Genomic DNA, 24,516 nt, shown 5'->3' on the forward strand with positions numbered 1-24,516 from the left:
GTCTTCATTTTTGACAGACAGCTTTACTATATCCAGCTCATGATGCAGGTAATGAAATACCTACAGTTTTGACAGCATTCTGAAATGAAACTTACTTCTTATCACCTAATGTTTCTTTTTTACTTTGCATCAGAACACTAAGGTGAAAAGAAACTTTTTAAAAAAAAAACTATTTGCTATTAAATACCTCCCAAAACTCATCCTTCTAACTCATGTTTTAATGCTTCTTTTTAGACCTTTTTTAAAAAATGATGCCTTCTCTCCAGCCAAGAAGGAGAAAACAGTTCTAAATCAGATTGAGTCTCCACATTATGGGGACCATCAAATCCTTCACTCTAGCAGTTGCCTCAGCAGACAAAATATATTAAGGCAGTTAGGATCATTTTAATTAGATTGAGGTCCCATATATGGCTGTCTAACTTTTTGAGGAACAGAGAAAGGGCAATAATACATCTGAAGGTCATCCGAATCTCTCTAATAGAGTGTGATACACAGACCAATTGTTAAATAGAGGAAAAATTGAGTTCAGGGGTTTATTTGTGTCAGCACCCAAAGCAAGGAAGGGTTTTCTTATGTTTCTGGCTTGGATCAGTTCTGTGATTTTCTTGTAGTGCCTATCTCAGGCACTGCAACATACTGTAGATGTGTGCCCAGATTGCATTAACAATCCCCTTTTATAACTGCAAGCAGAGTTTATTCTGAAGTTATAAAGGTCACCACAGTAATAGTACAACTGGTTGACATGACATATAACCATGACCTATTTTATAGTTCTCTTCAAAGATTTTTAATATTCATCAGTGAAAGCCTGGGAAGTAGGTATTTTATTTACTCAGAGAAAACTTATGAAGTAACTATATTAAAAATTGTATATGTCCATGATTTTAATTTATTACCCTTTTGTTTCTCAAATATATTATGTTCTGAATGCTATTGACAGAGTAACAATGTTTAATTACACCACAAGGCTTTATTTGTGGGTGAATCATTTCAAAAGAAAAAAAAATCACAAGATATTTTCTGAGGTTTGGCTCTGAAACTGTATTTGACCTGGCTGTGCAAAGAAATCTTCTCTATTTAGCATGCTCAGGCAAGCTCTGTCTCCTGAGAGATTAACATTGTAAGCAAGTTATGCAGGTGACTCGAATCCAGTTAATCTCACATAAAGAATGTTAATTGCATTGGCAATGGCATTCCCTCTGATCACTTTATTGCTGTATAATTAGCTATTGGACATATTCAAGGGGTTGTCTAAGTGATACAAATCCAGGAAACAACATGAAAGAGAACTTGTTCTTTCCAGATTCACTCTGTACAAAATGGAGGGATGAAAAAATTGAAATAGCATTTATTGTTATTTGTATGTCTTTGATAACTGTGGTCTCTACTTCCATAGCTATCTATTTTCTTGCAAATACGTAACTGTTTTGGAAAATACATAATTTGAGAAGCTGATCTGAAACAAACATATATACTCCTAGATTGTCTTGGTCTGGAATCAAGTGATTTACCTAATGATCTTTCAGCCATTTACTGTCTCATCAGCTGGGTTCTCCTCAAAATGTGATAGGAATTTATCTCCTGTATAGAACCATTTACAGCCACAAATAGCAATTTCATAAACATGAATATGTTTATTTCTTAGTTGTTTACAGGAAGCTTTTATAAAGAGGTTCTGAAATAATTTTTGTATGCAGACCAAGCAAACATACATGCACATGCAGATTTATTAAAGTTCAAAGTGAATGGACCAGGGCTTCTAAATCACCTATAAGGATGCTGATCTGAATCTAAATCTCTTGGCTAAAGATCATCTCTTGAAAAATAAATTCCAAAATATAGAATCTATTGTTTGTGAGCTCAGAGGAGGCGTTGAGCTATGCTCTTTTATGTGAGAAGTTCTGGATAAGATACTGCTGCAAACTCACAGAAAGTTTAATTAAGATATTCCCTTTTAGATCCACGTATTTACAGACAGGCCAAATGCATTGCTTAGCGTTAAGGCCAACAACTAACACTTTTGTTACTTTATCCTGTTTTAATGTTTGTCAAACTAAAATGGCTTTATCCAAAATTTTCCATGCTTGATGTCTGATTTACCTGGTGTTTTTTTTTGTTTGTTTGTTGTTTTTGTTTTTTGTTTTAATTGTTAAAATTGTTCATTATTTTCTACAAATATTGAAGTTCTTGTAGTTGGGAAGTAAAAGGATAATTGGATGAATATGGGGAAGGATTTGAAGGAGAGAAAGGAAGGAAGCTTTTTGTCCTGAGAAATGCAGGTAGGTCCCTCATACTGAATAACAAGAACCTAGGATTCGATGGGAAATAGTAGCTACTGTACCAGAGATGTAATTTTTTGCCTTCCCAAATAATTTTCACTAAGCTTAGGCATTTATACACCTCTTGAAATAAATAAATAAACTCATACTCCTGAGAGACTGAGTAGAGTACAGTTCTTGCTGTCAGTCTCCTGCAATGATGTCTGGTTACTTCAACCAATTTTTCTTGTATTAATATTCTGGATGGGCTGTATCTGGATGGCACAGAGAAAAGAAGCTCCAATTCAAGTGTAGTTCAAATATGTAATAGAAAATTACATCAGTTTGCTAAAATGCACGAGGAAGTTAGAGGCATGAAGGGAGACTGGACTTAAACATTTCCTGGGTAGAGGCTGTGAACAGCAATGTTCTAGGTTAGGAGGAGACAGGCTGAAGAAGCAGGCTGCAGCTGGGAAGAGCTGGCACAGCTAGTTGCTGGACCAGAGGTGGACATGAGGCATTCTCACAGGCTAGACAAGACAAAAGGTCAGGGTAGGAGCAAGCCTAGCTGGGACTGGGAAGGATCAGGAGAATGCATGCTCAGGGAAGGAAAAATCTGGTGGGGCACACTCAGGGCAAGGAGCTGTAATGAAGAATATATACGACTGGCTGATACACAGGCTTGAAACAGGGAATGAAGACAGAGGGAGACCAGAACTGCATTTACTTGCCCAAATGCTACTGCAACGTACCAGCACAGCGTGCAGAAAAAACAATGAAAAGTGAGAGAACAGCAATGGCTTGGGAGAAATGGGGAGAAGAAAGTCTGTCCCTTAGATTTGTTATTATCTTTAGCACCTGGAAAAGTGCTGTTGATCCTTGAATGTGTCAATTCTTCTGCTGACAAAATACATTTTTCTCTGCCAATAGGTACCCCTGCTAGTATCATGTAATTCCTATGTGATGTTGTGTCACTCTTATAAATATTTATTAACAGTTGGTTTTGTGTTCCTTATTTTCTGACTTAATATTCTGATTCGTGTAGTAAACATTTTATCAGCTGTAACTGAATTCAATGGAAACTGAGCTTCAAGCATACAAAATTCATGCTGAATTCTCAAGAAAAAATAAGTTGGCAGTTTTGTGTCTCAAGTTGGGCATGAAGATTTAGCAGGTTTTTTGTTGGGTTTTTTTGTTGTTGTTTTGGTTTTTTTACCTTGCTTTCTTAGATCTCCATCACACCTCAGAGAGGGGCTATGAAAGTAGGTGAATTATTTATGAAGCATTAAGATAGGTGTAATGGAGATTGTGAGGAAATTAATAATTCTGTCTTTGAAGTGAGATTTGAGAAGTATGACAGGAGGCCACCCACTAAACAGTACAACTAAAGCAAAATATTAAACACCTGCTCATTAAATGAATACCAACAATCTGGAGATGTTTGGGGAAGAAATAGTATGTGATCGTGTAATTGCAACCAGTCCCATAAGGCATAAACAGAAAGGGAATGATGAAATGGCATGCAGACTTAATTCTGACACTTCTGGCACTTAGGTGCTGCACGCTCAATTTTGCAACCTTATTAATGTTCTTTTAATGGTTTTTTTTGTTTGTTTGTTTGTTTTAATTTTCATATATTAAACATAGATATCAAGCCTATAAACTCAGCTCTGTAGTTATCAAGACAAACTGCCTGAATCAGAATCTTGTATTGCTTACATCTGTGTGAATTTTGACTAATTTTCTAAGTGACATCATAGCCCTCAACTCACTGAGAATGAAATGTGAAACGTAGTGTGTAACTGGTTTTAAATGCCTGTGTAATAAATCGCTGTCTTGAGTGGAAATAGTGCTTCATATAAACCCAGTCTTATAATGGTTTGTCTCTGGCATAAATAATTTATGACAGTGAAAGTGCAGTATGGCTGGGAGAGGACAGAACCAAATTTATGCAATCCAAAGGCAACTTGGAAACTAACCCCAGTGACATCCTTTCAAATGAAATTACCGGTACTCTGAGTTTGTACCAGTGTAACTGAGATCAGATTGTGGCTCTGCATCTGGATTTCAAGCAGGCCTGTGCAACATTATGATGATTAATAATATTTGTAGCTGTGCAGGCTAACATAACAAGGGTAAACAGAACTGATTATTCAAACCTTAATTTAGTTTTCTGTGGTGAAGTTAGTGATGGGGATCAGGGAAGATTTGACCTCGGTACAATAGCCCTCAATCGGCTGAGATGCATAACACAGAGTTTATGTTTTCCTCCGAAGCATCCAGGTATTGATTATTGCCGAAGGCAGGCTGTCTCCACTGGCAGCTCGTATATTGCTAGAGCAGACAGCAGCTCTTAAATCACACTCCGTGCATGCAGCAGTGCAGAGCCAAAACATTCACGTGGAAGGGCACGGTCTTGAAGACGTACCCAGTAGTGTGACAGGCGGGCAGTCGGGGCTAACGCGTGCTTCATGCTGGTGGCACTTGGCTTTTACGTGAGGGCCAGACGTGACAGCCGCTGCATCTCCAGCCCAGCTGTCGTCATCCGGGCTGCTGATGCACATCATCAGTTCCACTTGTCTGAATTCGCAGAGCTCAGTCCTCCTTTCTGCCTTCCACGAGTCGGTAAACAAAAAGGTGCTGAAAAGTCAAAAGTTTTCATGTCAGCCCTGTGACTCACTGAGGAATTCTGATGTCTCTTTTCAAGAGCGGCCCACGTTTCTCAGGCGGCCGATTAACCAAGTGGTGCTGGAGGAGGAGGCCGTGGATTTCCGGTGCCAGGTGCAGGGGGACCCGCAGCCAACCGTCCGCTGGAAGAAAGACGACACAGACCCACCGAGAGGAAGGTGAGACTAGCGTTCGTGTTCCCAGCGCTTTCAAATTGCCGCTGTTGAACGACCCTGGAACCACTCCCAGCTAGATTTATTTCCTGTGTTTCGGGTCTTTGGCACCGCAAACCGTGTTCCAGAGCCAGCTGAGTAGAGAAATCCACTCAGCTGGGCTGTCCAGCTCGTGGATTCCTGTGCGAGGAAGAAAATTGATGCGTAGATGTCAACAGATCCAGTTCACTGCATTACTGGAGAAAAATAAAAGTGTTTTAGGGACTGTACCAATGATAATAGCCTTCATAGCAACGTGGTAATACTGAAAGGGAGAAAGTTTGGCTGGAGAGCCCAGAGCTTCTCTGTCATGTTTATGGGGTGGGTTAGAGGCAGGGCTTTGTTGGCTACTTTGCTAATGTCTGTTGGGTCTCAGAAAGAAATCTTCCTCTGGAAAAGGCAAAAGAAACAAACTATCGGAAGTGGAAAATAAAGATGAAATCTGGAACAGGGCACTTGTGTTCAAGAAAGATTCATTTAATCTGGAACAAATTCCAGAGTGATCAGGGTATGAGAGTCTGTCTTATAAAAGGACATTAAATTAACTTGGCTCCTTTCAGGTAGCAGAACAGTGTTTGGTCCCTGGTTTCCAGAGTTCTTCCAATGTTTGATGCTGAACCATTTTTAGATTAAAATATCTTAAAATAGAAATAGGTTTGGAAACAGGAATGGGAATCCAGGTCTCCTATAGCCTGTCTTCTCTTTTGACCCTGTGACTCCTGATTCATTGTTTGCACAGTGTTTTTAAATTAAAGAGAAGACATGAAGAGTGCCTTTTTTTCCCCACCGCGCTTGATTGTTGTTTTCCATCAATGTTGTTTATTCCTTGGATGTGGCAGATATAATTTGAAGAAAGGGAGAAAATCTAGATCTTTTCTTGTTCAAACAAGTGCTTAAAACACTGCATTTACCCTGTGTAGCCTGGTTGCCAATATTATTTCTGCTTCTCCAATCGTGACCATTAAAAAAAAAAAAAGAGCAACTGCAATGGTATTTGTGTGACTAGTATGATCCTGTCAGAGTATATTAAGTGTGCTGTGAGCACACTACTAGACTGGGCCTAAGTAAAACAAGTTAGACATTGTGGCCTTCTTTCTTAATCACAGCCTGTCTTACATTTTCACCCCAACATGGTAAAATGTGGTAAGACTGTTGTCTGGCAGTCTTTATCCAGTTGCTAAATATGGAATTTAGTGTCACATACAAACTCATGAAAAATGATGGCAAAATTCCTTGGAATCACACAGTGTGCAGTCATCGTTATGTCTAAGGTTAACATCGGTTGTTTCTCAATATCTAAATCTTTAATAAAAATCAAAATTCAAATTGGAGAATACCTGTTTTAGCTTCCACATCCTCAACTCTATAAGATGTCTTAAGTGAATATGCAATTATTTAATTGAATATATTAGTGTATGTATTAATGTAATGATGCATATTCCAGGAAAAAAAAAACATTTCTGTTTTAACAGAAGAGATACGTATACATATAAACGTACATACATTTTAAAATAATCTCTCCTTGCAACTTAAAACAAATTAAAATTGACGTAGTTTTTTAACCTAATTATTTAGGTAGATATGTATGTATGTAATGTGTAGAAGATTATTTTGAAGAGCAGTCTTTTGGATGGCAAGATGAATTTTTCCTTGCTATTTAACTGTGCATTGCGAAGTATCCCTTAGTAAATGCATTGTGCTGCTGTGATTTAGTCTTACTATTGTGCTACTTCTACTGTTTAAATCATGTCTTCTAAGTCTCATAGGCAGAATTGATGAATTGACAGTGCCTTCAATAAGGTTGCACATTGCGTTATTTTTTTTTTTTAGTGGCTTTATATTCCTTTTATGTATTTTATTGTGGAAAAACTTAAGTACTGTGTGTTTTGAGGTAGCTTCTGTTCATTCATGATGTCTTTCTAGGAAAGAAGAAATGTAACAGGAAAGGAGAGAGTTTTTACTATGCTTTTAACTAAGCGAAGGGCAGGTTCATCAGATACATTCTGATGATACTCAACTTCAGGCTCAGAAACTATTCACAGTGTTCAGCAGTGTTTTTACAGTGCGCTTAAACATTTAATTTACTGTGGTTTGGCATCTTAAGATAGAAAGGGAGGATATGTCTTCAGTTATGTCAGCTTCTCAGAACATCACAGTGAGGAAGGGGCAAAGTTGAAGGGTCCCATGCTGAAGACCACCTTGGGGGGTAGACGACTGCCACTGCTGCTGTCCTTGTAGAAGGTTACCACCACAACCTGAACGACATAGGTTGTGATCATCTAGTAGAGTCCAATATCTGTACTTTAAAAGCAAATACCTCCGATGATCGGGACTGTAAGTTTTATTTTTCAAAATGTATCATATACACAACAGTATACATAAGCAGAATCCTAAGTGTCTAAAGACTGGAAATTTCCAAACCATGCTCCATGTTGTTTAATGAAGGAGGGTAAACTTGGGGTATGTGAAAGAAAAGGTATTGTTTTTCCTGATTTTTTTTTTAATGCAAACAAAGAACTTTACCCAGGTGTAGTTTGAATGAATAGAAAAGAAAATGAAAATGTGACCATTTTATAAACTGAGAAGAGTATTCCTAAGTCTTTCCTCCTTGAAGAAATACAAGATTTTCTTTTTGGAGGTTAAAATAGAAAGTAGCTTTCATCTTCAGAACTCCTCTATTTTAAGCATTTTAACATCTACAGTGGATTATGAAATAAAGAATACCCTTTGTTATTCTTTCTGCGTAAATAAATCCCTTTTTCTGAGCAGATCTGTGCAGCTATTTGTCTTACAGCTTTCAGTGCCAATTTTCTGTTTCCACAGCTAATGATGTTCTTTGCACATCTGTCTGTATTTTGTTGTTGTTGTTTTCCAATAATTTCCTTTAGGCCACATCCCTAGATTACAAAGCGATTATAGTAGGTACCTGTTTCAACAAGTATTGCAAATTATTAAAAATTTCTGTCGTTAGTTCAACTTTCAAAAATGTCTAGGTCAGTGACAGCAAAGTGGGATAAACTGAATTATCAATTTTTGCATGCGTTTTGTTTCTGTAATTTGCTTCTGGTGAATGCCAGAATGACTGATACTAGATCCATAGTCTTTCAGAAATCCTTCTCTGTTTTTCCATCTTACTTTCTTTTAGCTTTTTTACATCTGAAAGCAAAGAGAAAAGTAATCACAGTAATTTCTGGTGACAAATATAAACAGTATTGCTCCACCAATTGGTGTGTTGAGTAATAATTGAAAAATAATTTCAGGCTATTATAGTTTTAATTATAAAAGTCCCTGATGAACTGTAAACACTTCCAGTTGCAGTTGGATTGAAGGGGGGGGGCACTGGAAAAAAAAAAAAAACACTTCTAAAGAAATAAGTGTTTGAAAATATGAAAATAATAAAAAGTCTTAATGTGGGTATTTTGTTTAATTGTCCTTATAATTACCCAGAAATTTATGAACAATCATGCTTTAAAAGTGAGAACAGATGGGCAGAAGTTTATTCTGCATGTGAAAGTCTTCAGTAGTCTTCAGTCCACATTTTTGCTGTTTTGAATTAATGATCTAAAACAACTACAATAATCTATATTTTAAATTTAAGAACTTAAGTTGTTCTTGTAGTGGACATTGTTAAAACGTCCTTGAAAAAAGGTCTTGATAACATTCAGAGGGTGTAACTTTTCCAAATTCCTGTAGACCTGATCTTGAGATTTCAAAGACTTCTGTAAAAATCATGAAGCTTTTTTTTGTATCTTTGGACAGGAATTAAGAAAGAAATAGAAAGGAGCAGGTGGAAACAGTGTTGTGAATTATGCATAATTGCTTTCATAGCTTTTATATATATATATAAATTTATTATTAAACCTATATATATATATAAATTTATTATTAAACCCATATATATATATATATAGATTTAATAATAAATTAATTTGATTCTTCAGATTTGAAAATCCTTTTTAAACCCTAAACCAATCCCAGCAAATGAAAAGCATGCTATAAAAAATGCTGATACTGCACCAACAGGCAAAATCAAAGTACAATGTGAAATCTGGGCTATGTAAAGCTTTTTTTCTAGAAGCTGTCCATTTTGAATCAGTGACCCCAAGACCGAAATGCATTGTAAATCAAGGATAGAGGCACATGGTGTATATTTTATTTTAATTGCTCAAAAAATTCAACATCACACCATAGCTTACACAGTACAAAAAAGCTAGGGGAATAGTTAATCAAGTATGACTCACGTCAAACTACTGGAGATGAACAGGATATTGTGGGGTCACCAGTCTTAAGCCTTTGGCTGAAATACTAGGTTTGCTACTTCATGAATAGAGTTTCTTTTCATTATAAGTGACACAAGGAAATGGCACAAAAATTGTATTAAAGCAACTCAGGCAATTGTGGCTATGCAGAATGATCAGGAAATACTTAGAATTAAAGAAAAATCATTTTTACACATTGAAGTCTTTTTCCAACCACATGTTCAGGTAGCTTTCCTTTGATGTCTGCTTGGCAGAAATAGAGATTATACTTTCCTGCTATGGGGTCTGATGGTCTCCTGTGTTGTGAGGAACTCAATATGGCCTCAATCAACCCTTGATGCATCTGCTTTTTAGTCCTGGTAACAGGAAGAAACTGATATATTTTTTGAGAGGCTCCAATGTGAGAGTGGCATATCTATGACTAGCAATAAAATTTGAATAAGGTTTGTACAGTGTTTCATGTCTTTAAATTTTCTAGCACAGCCGAAGAGAGCAGCTGCATAGTCTGTAATTGCATAGCAAGTAATACGGATATTTTCTTTTTTCTCTCTCTTTTTTTTTTTCTTTGAGGAAGTCAAGAGATTTTCAATTACAAGTTAAAATTTGTGACACGCTATAATAACTGTTTAAACCTTTTACACAGAAGAAGCTAGCAGTGCCAGCTCTTTGGGAGAGTGAGGTTAGCTCAGCAAATGTATTTTTCAGTTGCCTTAAAAATGACTGAGTAGCAATCACTTGGGTCTTTTTCCACATTCCAGCCCAGAACAGCTGGCTTAGCTCAGTAAATACATCTTTAATGAGATTACAACCTGCTCTTGTAAGTTGCATTTACAGGTATTGTCTATTAGATGAATATTATACTAGAAATGAAAAGTGGCAACTGCACCAGCAGGAAGAGGTATTTATATTATGTGCCGCCCACACAATGGGAGAGTGTAGGCAGAAAAATCAAGAGTGATACTTCAGAAGGAAAATGGTGTGTAGTTTACACAGAGTGTATTGCTAAGTGTTACAAGATTGCAGGTTATTAAATGAGACAGAGCAGTGATACATAGCAGTGAAAATCATAAACAGCACAGTAAGCTTCCTTACTTACTAAAGATTAAGAATGTTCCATAAAATAATTTGGGAAAATGCACTTTTCTGGTTTTGAAAATTATACATATATTTAAGTGCAGAAAAGGATTGTCATTATTTGCTGAGAACATTAATTGCTATAAGTGACAGGCCCTAATGTTTAACCTTGACTACAGCTGAGTATTTAGACTTAACTTATACGTGTTAGCTCCATCAAAAGTCTTTGTAGGTAAGTTAGTCTTGCTGTGTTTTTAAAACCGGCCTCTTGTGCCTGAGGAATACTTGCAGACACATAGGCTGCTCAGAAATTCTATCTGTCACTTCTGATAGGCATGCGTTTTCACAAAGTGCTGTCATTTCTGTGCTTTCCTCCGTGGATTCTTGTGGGCTTGAACCTAAGGGTAAGAGATGAAATTTTAAAAATATCATAGTCTTCCCAGGTACAAAACTTTAAAACAAATTTCAATGCTATTTACAGCAAAACTTATCCCTATCAATTCAGAAAAGTTAGATTTTTAAGGGAAGATCCAGAAAGGGCATGATCACCAGAAGTGTTCTACATTTGTGTTTCTGCATGATCTCAAGATAAGGTAAGCCAGAGAAATGGTAATTTTGAAGAAACAATGGAACTATGGGTTCTGTGAGTAAACACAGTTCTACATAATTCTATTTATATTCTGTGGATGGGATAGTGAGGTATTTAACTACAGCCTCCTCTAGACACAACCAAGGGGAGAATGACCTTTCAATGAAATATGAGTTAATAACACCATAGCACTGTGTGCTTTGGTTGAGTTAATCTCCGTGCAGAATGTAACAAAATTCAGTCTAATGTGTATTGAAAATTAATTAAAGAGTGTGTTTTAGTACCTTAGTGGATATAATCTTTGGTTACATCAGCAAATTTCTGTTGCAGTTAATGACAATTAACAGTTTTAAATAAAGGGTCAGGAAAAAAAGGATGTTTTTCATATTAGCTATATTATGTGTACTATTCATTACCTCTGGTTAGATCCAGTATGATTTGCATGTCCATCTTTTGTTTCCTAAGCTAGGCATCAAGGAGAGAATAACTCCCTTTATGAGGAGCATAGGGGAGAAGATTGGATGTTCTTAATAGCTTGTCAAAAGGAGACAGTGAAAGAAAGAGGTTTAATATGTTATTTGTATTCTTACATACAGCTGAAGGGAGTAGAGGTGGTTCACAGAGGACGTTGTTATCTTGGGCTTAATGCAGCACATGGCAAGCTGTAACACAACTTGTAGAGAATCCGCGTAGCCTACTGGAACAGGCAGATTTCAGCAGTATGCAATCAAAGCGTGTTTTTAGTTGTTATGTTGAACCATTTGTGGAAACTTCTGTAAGGCCAGAGGTACCATTTAGAGAGAGAGAGCTGATGAGCGGTAAAAGGGAAGCAGGGGTTGGTTTAGTTTTCTGTATGTAGGTAGCATCCAGTTGACGTACCCTACTGTTTGTTCTTTTGTTTTGGTAACCAATCCTGTTCTCTGATGGGTATTTTGCCCGTCAATGACTCCTTCCCAATCTGCAAGTGGAAAAATATTCCTTGTGGATTTTGGAGGAATACATGGCCAAGTGAAAGTGTAAATCAGAGTGTTTTTTGACTATTAAAGTCCCTCAAGGCATGGTATTGAATAACGCCCTGTAGATGGATCATCCCATAGTTACCCCAGAAATCTGTCATCTAACCCAGTAGCTATCCACTGTTCAATTTGTATGAAATATTAAATGCTGTGAGCAGAAGTGTTTGATGTGTGTCTGTGCTGGACTGAACAGCAGAGAAATGGTTAATAGCACTGGCGTTTAAATTGGCTTAATGTTAAGTGTCAGGTCTCACCACAGAGCTGAAGAAGAGCTATTGTTTCAGGCAGTCTGTTTGCAGATGCATGAAAACAGTCTCCAGTTGCTTACATAAGGGTCAAGGTTGGGAAAATAACTCTACAACTCCATGGACAACAGCCTTAAAGGAATTGTGTCAACTACCAGTCCTGCCTATGTGTTTTCTCTTTATGCTGTGTGAGCCATTGGTGATCTGCAAAGTGATCACTGGCAGTGCATCTAAAATAGGATTGCCACAAGAGGATTGTTTAGTTTTTATTCTCTGTTGTCTAATGTCCTAAAATTGTTACGTGTCTGAAAATTAATGGAGTCACTAGCAGAGGTCTGAAGGGAAATTTAATACCAGTAATAGTAGCCTCAGACATGGATTTCTCTGAATTTTCCAGTCATGAAAGATTGCGGGAAATAAACGGTCTTGCAGAAGGATACCCAAGAAAACTAGGTGTAGAATTTCACTCAAATAATTAGTTTATTGACTATTAAGATTACAGAATGAAAAAGTAAAGATAGATAGCTGTGCAGTTTTTATGTGAAACATTCAGGAAAGGAAAGCTGGTAGTTATGCTCAAGTGAGAATAAGATTCAAGAGCTGTGACCACAGCATTGTTGATGCCATTGGAATGGTTGGCCCAGAGAGATTTCTTCTCCTTTAAGCACATTTTATCCCTGAATGGGATACAAAAGTCATCATCTCAGTTAAAAAACAAACAAAAACTGGTAGTGAAAACAATGCAAGATTAAAGTTTTATCTTTAAGAACAATTTCCAGTTGCTGTTGTTAAGTCCTACATTAGCAAAAACATGCTTTTTAATAATATGTTTTCTGGCTCAACTGTAATGTAGAAGGCACTTTCATTAAAGTATTAACATGACTTCATCTTTAATTACCACTTCATGGTTGGTTACTGATTCAAAATACAGATTAAAAATATTTCAGTTAGTTCTCTGACAAGTATACCATAATCACTCATCATGCTTAAGGCAACTAATAACAGGCCAACACAAATGGCCAACACAAATTGTTTGTTTCAAACTACTCGTAATCTATGTACTCATATTAAAAAATAAAAATAAAAAAATCAGATAACTATATTTAGTGAGAGCAAAATGTCAATTTGGCTCAGATCTTCTTATAGTGTCCCAGTCCTTGCAGTATCCTTTCCTTTCCTTTTTTTTTTTTTTTTTTTTTTTAATAAAAATAGACAAAAGGATACTTGCAATGACTGGAACACAGTCCTTATTTTAAGGAAAAACAAAATATTGTTTTTCCATAAAACTAATTTCCTTAAAAGTAATGGCAGTGATGTGCCGAGCAGATAACCCTGTGAATCAAGAGTGTTTTTCAGATAGATAAATTTATGATATAGGCATTAATAATACAAATCTCCCCAAGCGCCTGACAAATGCGTCTCATATGTGAGGTAAAGGACTACTTCTGGTGACAGGAGGGTAGGCCTCCATGCCAAGTCATTACATGGTCTCTTAGCTCATACTTCCACTGAGGTTCCAACGTTTGAAATGTGGAGATCTGTCTGGAACTCAAATCAAATCAGAAGCCCATTTTGGATAATTAACGTGGTAATTCTCTGTGCAAGCAGAGATGTAGAGGCAGAAAAGAGCCTCTATCAGTTTTCATAGTGTTTGCTGAGAAACAGCTCCCCAAACATACGTTTTGTTCTGAACTTCTATGTTTTCAAATTATTTTAATGTGAATGAAAAAGCAGTCCCATTTTTCTTTCTTGGGTCTTTTCTGAGCTCATGGCAGCTGGTTTTTAGAAGTACTAGCTATGTGCACTCACATATGTGTGTTCGTAAGAGTAGTGCTGCATAGTCTAATGCTTCCAGAGAAGTTGGAAAACATGATTTTCTTGGACATGGGAATGGTTTCACAATGTTGGCACAGTTACTGTAACCGTTGCATACATCTTTTATGAGATTTAGGCCATTTTGTCGAATATCTTCGCTTAAGGCATATTGCAGTGTGGTTCTGTGTTCTGTATTATTGCAACTGAGAGTGTCAACCATAAAAAATTATAAAGAATCTGTTGGTAACAACACGTAAAAGATTTTGGACTAAAGCAGAACCCGTTATCAGTATATTTTAAGAAAAAATAGTGTACAGTAGCCTGTATCACTTAGCTCTTTTTCTGGCTTGTTGACATAAGGCCACTAAACCATCTTCCATGACTGATTGTATACATGCCTCACACTAAGAAATTCCAGGTGATGTTGCACTGCCTTGTACCTTTCTCTGGTATGAGCGGCATAGGCAAGGAATAAATGGGAATTTGCACATGTGCCCGTGAGTGGCAGCTGCCTTGTCCCTCATTCTGGGGATAGCTCCCTGGTAGGGCAGTTTATTGCAGCCTTCAGCTGCATCTTAGAGCCACCCAGCAAGAAGCAGCCTTGATTGCAGGCGTACAAGAGAACGATTTGAGACACCAGTACACACAAATGTATGCATTCTTGCACTCTCTGTCACTGATTAGGGTTTTCTAGGGAACGAAAAGGAGAGGCACACTATCTTTCCCTGTGTCACTCACATAGGCTTGTGCATGGGCTGTAAGTGGAAAAGAAACAGTTTGTGTAAGGGAGCTGGTAGCAGGGGTGGATACATCCCTGGTGGGAGCGGCGGATCTCCTTTCTGCTCCTGGACCACACAAGGCCGAAGCAGGTAAGGGGCTCACACTTCCTCGCTTCCAACTTCACTGCAGTTTCCCTCTGGCTCCTTCCAACTGGCATGGACAGTCCAGGAGCCAGTGAAAAGCTGTGGCACTATGCTGTGAAGTGAAGTGCCAGCACCACAAAAGAGAAGTGGAGACAGAAGCTTAAGCCTCCTTAACTACCTCCTGTTTACTCTGGTTTTTGGCTGGTAGCATCTCTCTATTTGGGCTCCCTAATCATTGATGTTGTGAGTAATCTTCAAGCTTTGTGTGTGTATGTTGCAAAATTGCCTGCCAAACAGGCAAAAGGAAACAGAGCAAAGTAATTTTTGTGCCATCTCTGAAAGAAAACAACAACAAAAAAAGGAAAGCTTATGAAGCCTACATACAACATTTATATATATATATATGTTATATATATATATTTACATTTAGAGTAATATTTAAAAGAAAATAGGTGCCTGGTATAAATTGATGTAATTTTTTTGATGCCAACAGCATCAGTTTACAGCAATTAAGATGTGACTTTTGCAATTTCCCTTTAGCAGGAAGGACATCTTTTTGAGTTGGTTTTGTTGAATTTAGTGAACGTAGTAATGCATTGTTACAACTTTAAAATGCACAGCTGAAGCAACTGCATCCTCACTAGTTAGACCTAGTTGGATATCTAGGAATGTAACAACTCCAGATGCAGACGCAGCTGCTCTACCTGTGCATACAAAAGACAAAGAAACATATTTTTATGCATAGCTGCATGCATGTTTTTGAAAAACTGGATATCTAAGGGTTCTTCTATGAAGTAGCAGAATGCATATCAAATGCAAAAAACATACCACTAAATCTCTCCAACTTCAGTAAATTTTCTGATTCTCTCTGTTTCTCTCTCACACTTTTTTTATTTGATAACCATGGAAGATTGGTGGCTGAATAGGAACAGATACACTTTTGAATATAGGGAAAAAAAATGAAGAACTGCTAACTGTGACAAAAACAGTATAATTCAAGGTTATTCTTAGATGCTTAAGCCAATGCATGAATCTAACCTTGGTACATTAATTTGTGATACTTAAAAATAGTTAATGTGTTTTGTTTTATTTGTTATTTGGTTGAGCAGATGGTAATGGTTTTGACATGATTCAGAGTTTTTTTTTTTTTTTTCTTTTCTTGAAAAAGACAAGGCTCTTTTTCCCACTTTGTCACAGCTGGTTACCAATCAATCTCAATTCACGGTACAGTGATGATAGCACATGTTGTTTGGGGGCCAAATCTGATTGGGTTGCATTTTCAGCAGAGTTTCATATAAAAAAAAAAAAAAGTGTCTGTATGGCAGTGACTGTCAGCACACTATTGTACAACTGTCATTAATCAAAACTAGCAACAATGAATGCATTCATATGTGCCAGAGACTGCCAGATTTCACTTAAAATCACTCAATTTCTATTAGAATTTCCTCACCAGCAGTGTTTTCTCATCTGCTTGTTGTTTCTGTTTGCTTCTTCCTTCGCAGTCCCCTGCCCCCCTTCTTTCTTGGGTAATTAAAGACAGACCTACTGGAGCTAGGACTTGTACAACACAAGTTATGTAACACGATCCCCAAAAGTGGCTGGGTTTTATCCCCACACAAGCTGACTGGCTGTTTAAAAGACCTCTTCCAGCTTAGTCAGATGGCTGAAGTTTAAGCTAAACTGAAAGGTTAAGCACCTCCAAATGTTTAACAAAGGGAAGTATTCAGAATCAATTAGATGGCCATAAACATATGAAGCCCATGTCTGACACCCTACATTTTGTGTTGAACGTTGGCATTACTTGGCTAGGAGTCAGCAATATTTGGGTAATATGTTGGAAGGTGTTTCTTGATGCTGCACATATTTTGAAGGCAATGCCTTCTTAGCGCACCAGCAAAGTTAAGGACCTGCATAACCAGTACAGCCTGGTTTTCTGCCACTCCATCATCAACCTCTGTCTGTGACTGGTACTGGCAGTCAGAGAGGCCCTGAGCCTGGTTCCAAGTGTCAGCTTGGAAGTGATCCAGGGGAGAGTGATCTTCTCCAGAAACCCAGGAGGAAACTTGTTGCAGGCATATGAAGCTCTGGGATCAAGAGGAGACCAAGCACTATTCAAGACTTCACAGGCCGTTGCTTGAGAAACTGAAGGGATACAAGCATATTCAGACTTCACAACTTACTTCACAGTCCCTTTCTCACACAAGTTCCTTGTGCTGCTGTGGATCAGCTAAAGCTGAAAAACAGTTTTCCTTTCTCCTTCCTGCCTGTCAAAGCTCTTCACTGAACCATGGTGACTTCTGGGGACAGAGTGGGTGGAACAGATGACTGAGGGGCAGCATATCAATACTTCAGGACAGCAGATGGTTATAATATCCCATGGGTCCATCTATGTATGAATCCAATTGCTAGACGGCATGTTCTGCCAGGGTGGTCCAAAAACCTAGCATGTCCTTGTTGGAGATGCAGACAGGGAGAGCTGGGCCTCTCCTTGAAGTAATTGGTAACTGGGCCATGACAGTGACATGTTTACTCCTTCCTCCGTTTCTCGACCCAAGTGGGAGATTATGGCTGTGCTCTCACTCCGCGTCCTGGCATGCCATGCAGCTGGCTCTTTCCCCCAGCAGCCTTTGCACAATTTGCATGATTGGCAGGTGCAAGCATAAAGACTTCTGAAGCCTCCAAGGCAGCTGGCTGGCATGCCGGCACCAGCACATCAGTGAGATGAAGAAGAGCGAGTCAGCTGCAGCCCACAGCAGACTGTAGGGCCCTGTCCCAGGCTGCCTGCATCCCAGTTCGAGCAGCCAGCCAGTCAGATCCAGCCCTGCTGTCTGTCTGGTTTTATCTCAGCAGCGGTAAGTCAACCACAGGGATGGTATTTATCTTTAAAAAAAAAAAAAAGTCAGTGTAACAAAATAAGCGGCTAATTTTTCCCCAGCTTTATAAACGTGATTCCTGTATCCAACCCATATTTACACTACAGCTTATCTTAGTTTTATCATCTTACAGGAGCTGAACACAACTTCATGTTTTCGGTCCCCTAGTGCTGGCCTTGTGTCAAGAAAATGAGCGTTTTCTTTTGTCTGCAACTCTGTGGTCGTCAATGACAAATAACTGCTCCATTGTTTTAGGATACTGTTGTCATATTCTTGAGATTTTTAAGGGAGACCATTTTCCTTTTCTCTATTATGGAAAAAGTGATTCTCTTTGCCATTGACTAGTGCAGCACAGCATGCAAAACTACCTAATCTGTGAACAGTTGAGAAGAAATGTGCCTCAGCTGCATATGGTTTTGGAATGCGTAGTTGCAATAGCTCTGTACTGATCCAGAAAGTGTGCATGAAACTCTCTATTGTCATAACTATTTTTGCCCCTCAATGGTATTACACTAGGAAAAATGGTCCCTAAAAATTTCTGTAGAATGCCATGGCACCTAGTTATTCTTCCCGGTGGCATATCTCTTATTCATCAGTTAAACCTGACATGCAACATTTACATACAATTAAGTGTAACTCTTAATGAAATGGATATGATCTGTGTTTATGTTTTTCTCTGACAGAACAGTTAGCCACAATTTGGTCTTCTTTAATTCATTTTTTGCTAATGAATAGACCTAGTGAATATAGGATGAAGCTCAACTGTATTGTGATAAGTGTAAAAAGATGCCTTGGTTTGTCTTTATTCTTGGAACTACTTTACTAGCAATACTCTAATTAATGTCGTGAGCTTTACTTAGACATAACAGAACTTTAAACGTTTCAACATATATGATCCTTTGAGTTAAGATGCTTTTAAGTCTGTTAGTACAGTACTCTTGCTACAAATCTATAATAAAGGAGCCAATAGCGATGCATGTAATGTATATATTTGATGTTCCCAAAACATTTAAACAATACTCATAGACAGAGCCTCACAACATTTCTGTATCTAATAGCATTACATTCTTACTCATCAAAACATGTAAGCATGCTCTTCTTTATCATTTCAATATGTTTTCTGAACAAGCTTGTGGGGTCTTTACTATATAATAAAGAGAAGGTAAATTAGTTTTTCTAAAGTTAGTTAGTGAGCATCTATACCATTAGAGTACTGACATCTTCTGAGGTCTAGATCTTTCTTTAGTCTCATGTGCCTCTTTTGCTATTTAATGCACGAGAATCTGAAGCTACCTCTTGGTTCAAGGTAACTTAATTAACGTATCAGGGGCTTATGTATAGAAAAAATATCATTGAGAATAATTTTATGGGAGAGTATTTCAAGAGTAAAATATCCATGCTGAGTGTCTATGATGTTTTCCCAATTCAGGAGCCAAAGAAATTTCATACAAGTTAAAGTCTTCAGTTGACTTTAACGAGTTTTGCATCAGAGCCTAAAGTAGTTTGTTAATCTTGACTTCTACGGGCTGATAACAATTTAACTGTGAATATTTTCCTATTTTTCTTGATTGAGTTACTCTAAATGCCTTGTGAATGAACGTTCACTGCCTGCTGAAATGTTTTGTATTATTTCAATTTTTATATATCCTCATAGTTTTAGAATTTTTACAACAGAAACAAAGAAATAGACAAAGAATAATTGGAATGTTTTGAATTTATTTTAAGGAAGAGAAAGTGTTATTGTCCACTAAATGAATCACTCTGTAGTATTTCTGTGAAATTGATAAATCTCCATTAATGTGCCTCTTCAATAAATGTCACATTCTAGAGCTTAAATATATTTTTATTGTTTATAATATTATAGTGTCAGAACTTACCAATATGCCTAAGGGGTTGCTGCTCTAGAGGAAAACTGTATATAAAGGAAAAATTCCAAATCAGCTAAAGGTAAAACATGTAGCTCACTCATAGTTAAAGGTATGATAAACCTGAGCTGTCATGTATTGATAACTGATGTCTGATAGCTTAATTTTATCATTTTGCTCTAGATCAAGGACAAAGTGAAAGATATTATTAATAAAGCCCTAATACTGCGTGAACATAGCAATACTAATTTTATGTAAAGTTTCTAACTAATGCAGAGTGCAATAAAAATGTCATGAAGATTAATGCTTGGTGGAATTATCTAATGCTAGATAATAATTTATCTTCCAAAGTTGGAAAGTTGGATCCAAGATAGATTCAGACTGGCAAATTCCAGGTGAGGGTTTTTGTTCATTTCTGCTGGTTGGCTACAGAATGAGTTTTCTTTTCTTTCTTTTTTTTTTTTTTTTTTAAACACAGGTATGACATCAAAGATGACTACACTTTGCGCGTTAAGAAGGCTATGAGCACAGATGAAGGAACCTACACATGCATTGCGGAGAATCGAGTCGGAAAAGTGGAAGCCTCTGCTACCCTTACTGTGCGAGGTGAGTGTTCCTGTGGAGAGAGGGCGGGTGTCCTGTATGGATCAATTGCTTTCCGTCATAATGGGCCACATCCTTACAGGGCTTTTGTTTGGGTTTCGCACATCCTTTGCAGTCGTGGGTGCTGCACTGATTTGCAACACAGCTGAAATCCTGGTCCTGTTGGTATCTCAGGCAAAATTGTAGTTATATTCTGTAGGATAGGATTTCACTGCAGTTAATGATCTGTTCCAATATTATTTTTTTTATCAAAGAATAGATGCATGATGCATATACATTCATAAGCAAGCACTATGTAACCATGGACATACACTTTAATATGTGAGCCATCGGTTTAGGCTATTATTATTAGGGTTCCTTTCCCTAATAAATATAAGGAATGTAGTACCTATGTTTATTATTGCCCAAAATAATGCAGATAGTATTATTATGCAATTATCTCTGCTGTAATTAAACTCTCTATCATTACTCTTTATCTGTAAGATAAACCCAAGCCAAAAGAAAAAGAAAATCTTAATTAAATTTTGTAAGTATTACAAAGTAACAACTAACATATTCTCTCTTTAAATATTCGTGGTCTATAGTATCCACACAGTGTTTATGTGGTGCTTTTTGATGTGGTAAGGAGGTTTTAAAACCAGTAGAGTAACGACTTGCCAAAATGTCTTTTGTGACAGTAGATATAGACATGCTAAAGATTATGGAGAGAGAAGTTGTTTGTGGGCTAATATTTCCATATAAGTAAATAGAATATAGTAGTTATTACTTCATTCCAAAAGATAAGCAGCAATTTGGCACAATGGATATCATGCAGACACTATTTCACAGTTTAGTGGTGCATGCTGATGGTTTTCAGTAGAGCTGTGAAAGGTTAATAAAAACATTTTTAGCTTTATCTGTGCTCCTCTTTTCATACACATTAAATCAAATGTTCAAAGTCTCAATGGATTGCTTTATTAGAACTGGGGTCAACTGACCCAAGAGGCCAGCTTCCATTTCCATCCATTTAATGCATGGACACAGTTCAGTTTAATTTGCTGAATTCAAAGGGCAAAAAAGCAGTGAGTGGCTTTGTAGAGGAGGAGATGTTAGTATATAACAAAGAAAAGAAAGTATTGTGATACCAAGATATTACCTGCTAAAATATTACCTTAGTGTTCGCTTTAGATAATATGTGGTAATGCAGACCTCCCTGTTTTAATCTGAAGAAGTAGATTTACCTGCTGCATGTGCATGTAAGAGATTATTCTTCCAATTTGTAACGTGAGAAAAATAGTTATTGCACAGAACTCTCAGAAATGCTCTAATTCCATTACTTTGTCACAGGCAGAATCCTGATTTCCAGTATATCTGGCAACCAATTCAGTAGCCTTCAAACACTCCTGGAACTGTGTCCACTGTATGCGTTAGTAGAGCAAGCTTTTTATTTTTGCTACCTATCTCGTGATATGAACAATAACAAGAACCAAGCAAAAAATCCTTTGAAATTACTGAAGCTGGAATCTGATCAAATTAAGGTGGAAAAACAAAACAAATAAAAACAAAGAAATACATAATTTAATCAATTTCCTACAGTAAAAGTAGACTTTCATTATCTTGGGTACTAGTCTCCCCTGGGATGGCCATTTACATAGTGTTTATCCAACACAAAGGAAGCCATGATATTATAAGCATGTTAAACGTTCAAGATAACAGCAAATGAGAAAAGCTAAGAAATTCAGTGGAGAAGGTTATTACTCTGTATTTTCTGGAAACAAAGGACTAGGCAAACTCCTGTTGACTTTAAAGGGACCATGAATGATATTCCTTTTAATTAAAGGAAGATTTAATTCTGACTTCTTAAACTTTTACCAGTTTTAGCAAAATCACCCTTCATGTAGAGAAGAAAACCATTAGCACTTCAAAATTTACTTTGAGAGTGCGTTGGTCCTTGCAGGTATCCATAGTCAAAACTGCAAACGTGGCAGCAACAGCATAATCCATAGCTCCCTCATTCATGGCTCCATCTTCTCAAAGCAGGGGATGAGGATGCAGCTGGGGAGTTCACATCACGCTGTTGTAAATGATAATAGAATTTGAATTCTGTGACTCAGTGTTTTGGAAAGATGCGCATCACTCATTCCTTATCTTTCAGTTGGAAAAGAAAAATGTCATAATATTAAAAGCCAGAAAGTCTTAAAATAGATGATGAGTGAGAAATGGCAGCAGGCTTGAAATGGTTACATAAAGTGGATCTGACAAAGTAAGAATAAAGCCGTAGAAAGGCTGAGAACTAAGATGGCACTTGCATGCTCTGCTACACAAGGATATGCATGTCTTCTCTTTGGCCCTAGTCTGCACTTAATGTTATAGAGCTGGTTAATTTCTTTTTTAAAAAAATTTCTCAGAAATGTGTGACTATTTCTGTTGCTAAAATATGGGAAGTTTCACCTAACCAGATGCAATTGTGAGTCAATCTTATGTCCAATTTTTTGGCTGTTCTGAAAGGGGATATCTTTATTTTATTAGCAGAGGGACTGTCAGCCTTCTCTCCCAACACAACTATACAAGGGCTGTTGCTATAATCAAGAAATCACTTGTTGCAGCAACAGCTTTCAATCTTTATATCAGTCCGAAACTGTATTAACCTGTTGATCGTTCAGCAGCATTTTTTTTAGGAAGTAGAAGTTATCTAAACAGTAATTTGAGAGATTCTGGGTTGAAATCCCTGCGGCCATTTCAGCCTATTTGTTATATTTTCATCAGCCCTGTCAGTGAGGAAAAAGCAACGTGTTGTAAGCTTTCATGCCTGTTGTTGAATGAGAAAAATTGTCCTGGGCTTTTTGTAGCCCCTACTGCTGTACTGACTGGCCATGCTTAACATTCAATTGGTATTCAACTTAGAAATCAAATGCCTTGCATCTACTGGCATGACATTTGGTAGTGTAGCTTAAATTGATGTGTTCATCAAGATCTAAAAGTTTGTGCTAATGCAAGCAATTTTTCTTTTATCAGGCACTAACAGTGATACTTGATGATGGCATGTGAAGATAATAAAAATGTTTCTTAGAGAATGATTCCAGTCAACTTGTTCAGATGCTATGCTCAAATAAATGTGATAATAGTAACGTGTGACTAAACAGTAATAGCAGTAAATATTTTACTTAGGTTATCATTTGAGGGGTTAGCAATCATGGTAATATCCATAGTAGAACGTAACATTACACGTCATGCATTCTGACAGATATTCTTTTCTTTTTTAATTTCTTTTTTATGTTCTCACTACACCATTGTAATGTCAACAGCTCGCCCCGTTGGTAAGTAACCATCCTTCTATCCATTTTAGCATGGCTTCATGCAATGCTTCATCTTTCATTTGCAACAGCATTTAACTGGCTTGAGCTAGCAGCCAGTGCTTAATAGTGTTAACTTTATAACACCAGCCAAGTGGTTTTGACTGACAAAGTGCTATTTCTGAACTTTCTATTTTCTGCTATGTCATGTATAAACACATTTGCTAAATCACCAATAAATACCATTCAGTGAAACTGGGGGTGTGTGGTGATACTAAGCCAAAATCACTCATTCAGATGGTTTTAACAGTCTATTTAAGGGCCTGGTATAAACGCCATTGAAATCAACAGAAAGGATTGTATTGACTTTGGTGAGCTTCTATCAGGCCCTAAATGATCAGCTCATTATGCTTTTACTGCATAGCAGTAAAAGCAAAGGCTTTGCATGTTCCGTCTTTCTTGTATCTTTCAAAGATTTTTGAAATGAAAATAGTCTTGAAATTGAAAAGGCGATGGAGTAGATTTCCGTGCTTGTTAAGAAAGTTCATCACTGATTTTCATCCTTGGGTCATCTTGGAGTGCATTTTAGAATGCACTGTATAGGATGCAGACTGTTCTGAATAAAAAGTCCAGGGGAAGGCAATCTCTGGATTTTGAAATCCCACTGTGAAAATTTGATTCTTTCCTATGTCTTTGAAATTACTTTTAAAAATTTATAAAAATCTAACTGAGCATAATGGAAAAATTGCAACTGTCAATAGCTGAAATTCTCTTTTGGTGTTCACAAATATCCTGAACTTATTATTTAGTTTTCATTCACGGATGTTTACTCTGTGCCTATATGGATTTTCTGAACAATTTAACCAGTTGCACTTCTCTTCTGATTTTTGTAGTTTGCATTTAGA

At 37.2% G+C, this 24,516-nt stretch overlaps 1 protein-coding gene across 35 annotated transcripts in view; it reads left to right on the plus strand.

Annotated features, from left to right (window-relative positions):
• ROBO2 (roundabout guidance receptor 2) overlaps positions 1–24,516 on the plus strand; it is a 931,286-nt gene that overhangs the window by 777,659 nt on the left and 129,111 nt on the right. For 26 of the 35 annotated variants that reach the window (XM_080591502.1, XM_080591494.1, XM_080591497.1 and 23 more), the window contains 2 exons: positions 4,966–5,104; positions 20,215–20,354. In XM_080591502.1, the coding sequence (XP_080447628.1) occupies positions 4,966–5,104; positions 20,215–20,354 (279 nt within the window). Of the gene's footprint in view, positions 1–4,965; positions 5,105–5,159; positions 17,851–20,214; positions 20,355–23,623; positions 23,636–24,516 lie in introns of those variants that run through there. The other 9 variants (XM_080591503.1, XM_080591487.1, XM_080591508.1 and 6 more) reach the window with 3 other exon arrangements.

The sequence above is a fragment of the Anser brachyrhynchus genome (genome assembly GCF_964034855.1).
Source record: "Anser brachyrhynchus genome assembly, chromosome: 1".
Classification (NCBI taxonomy): Eukaryota; Metazoa; Chordata; class Aves; order Anseriformes; family Anatidae; genus Anser; species Anser brachyrhynchus.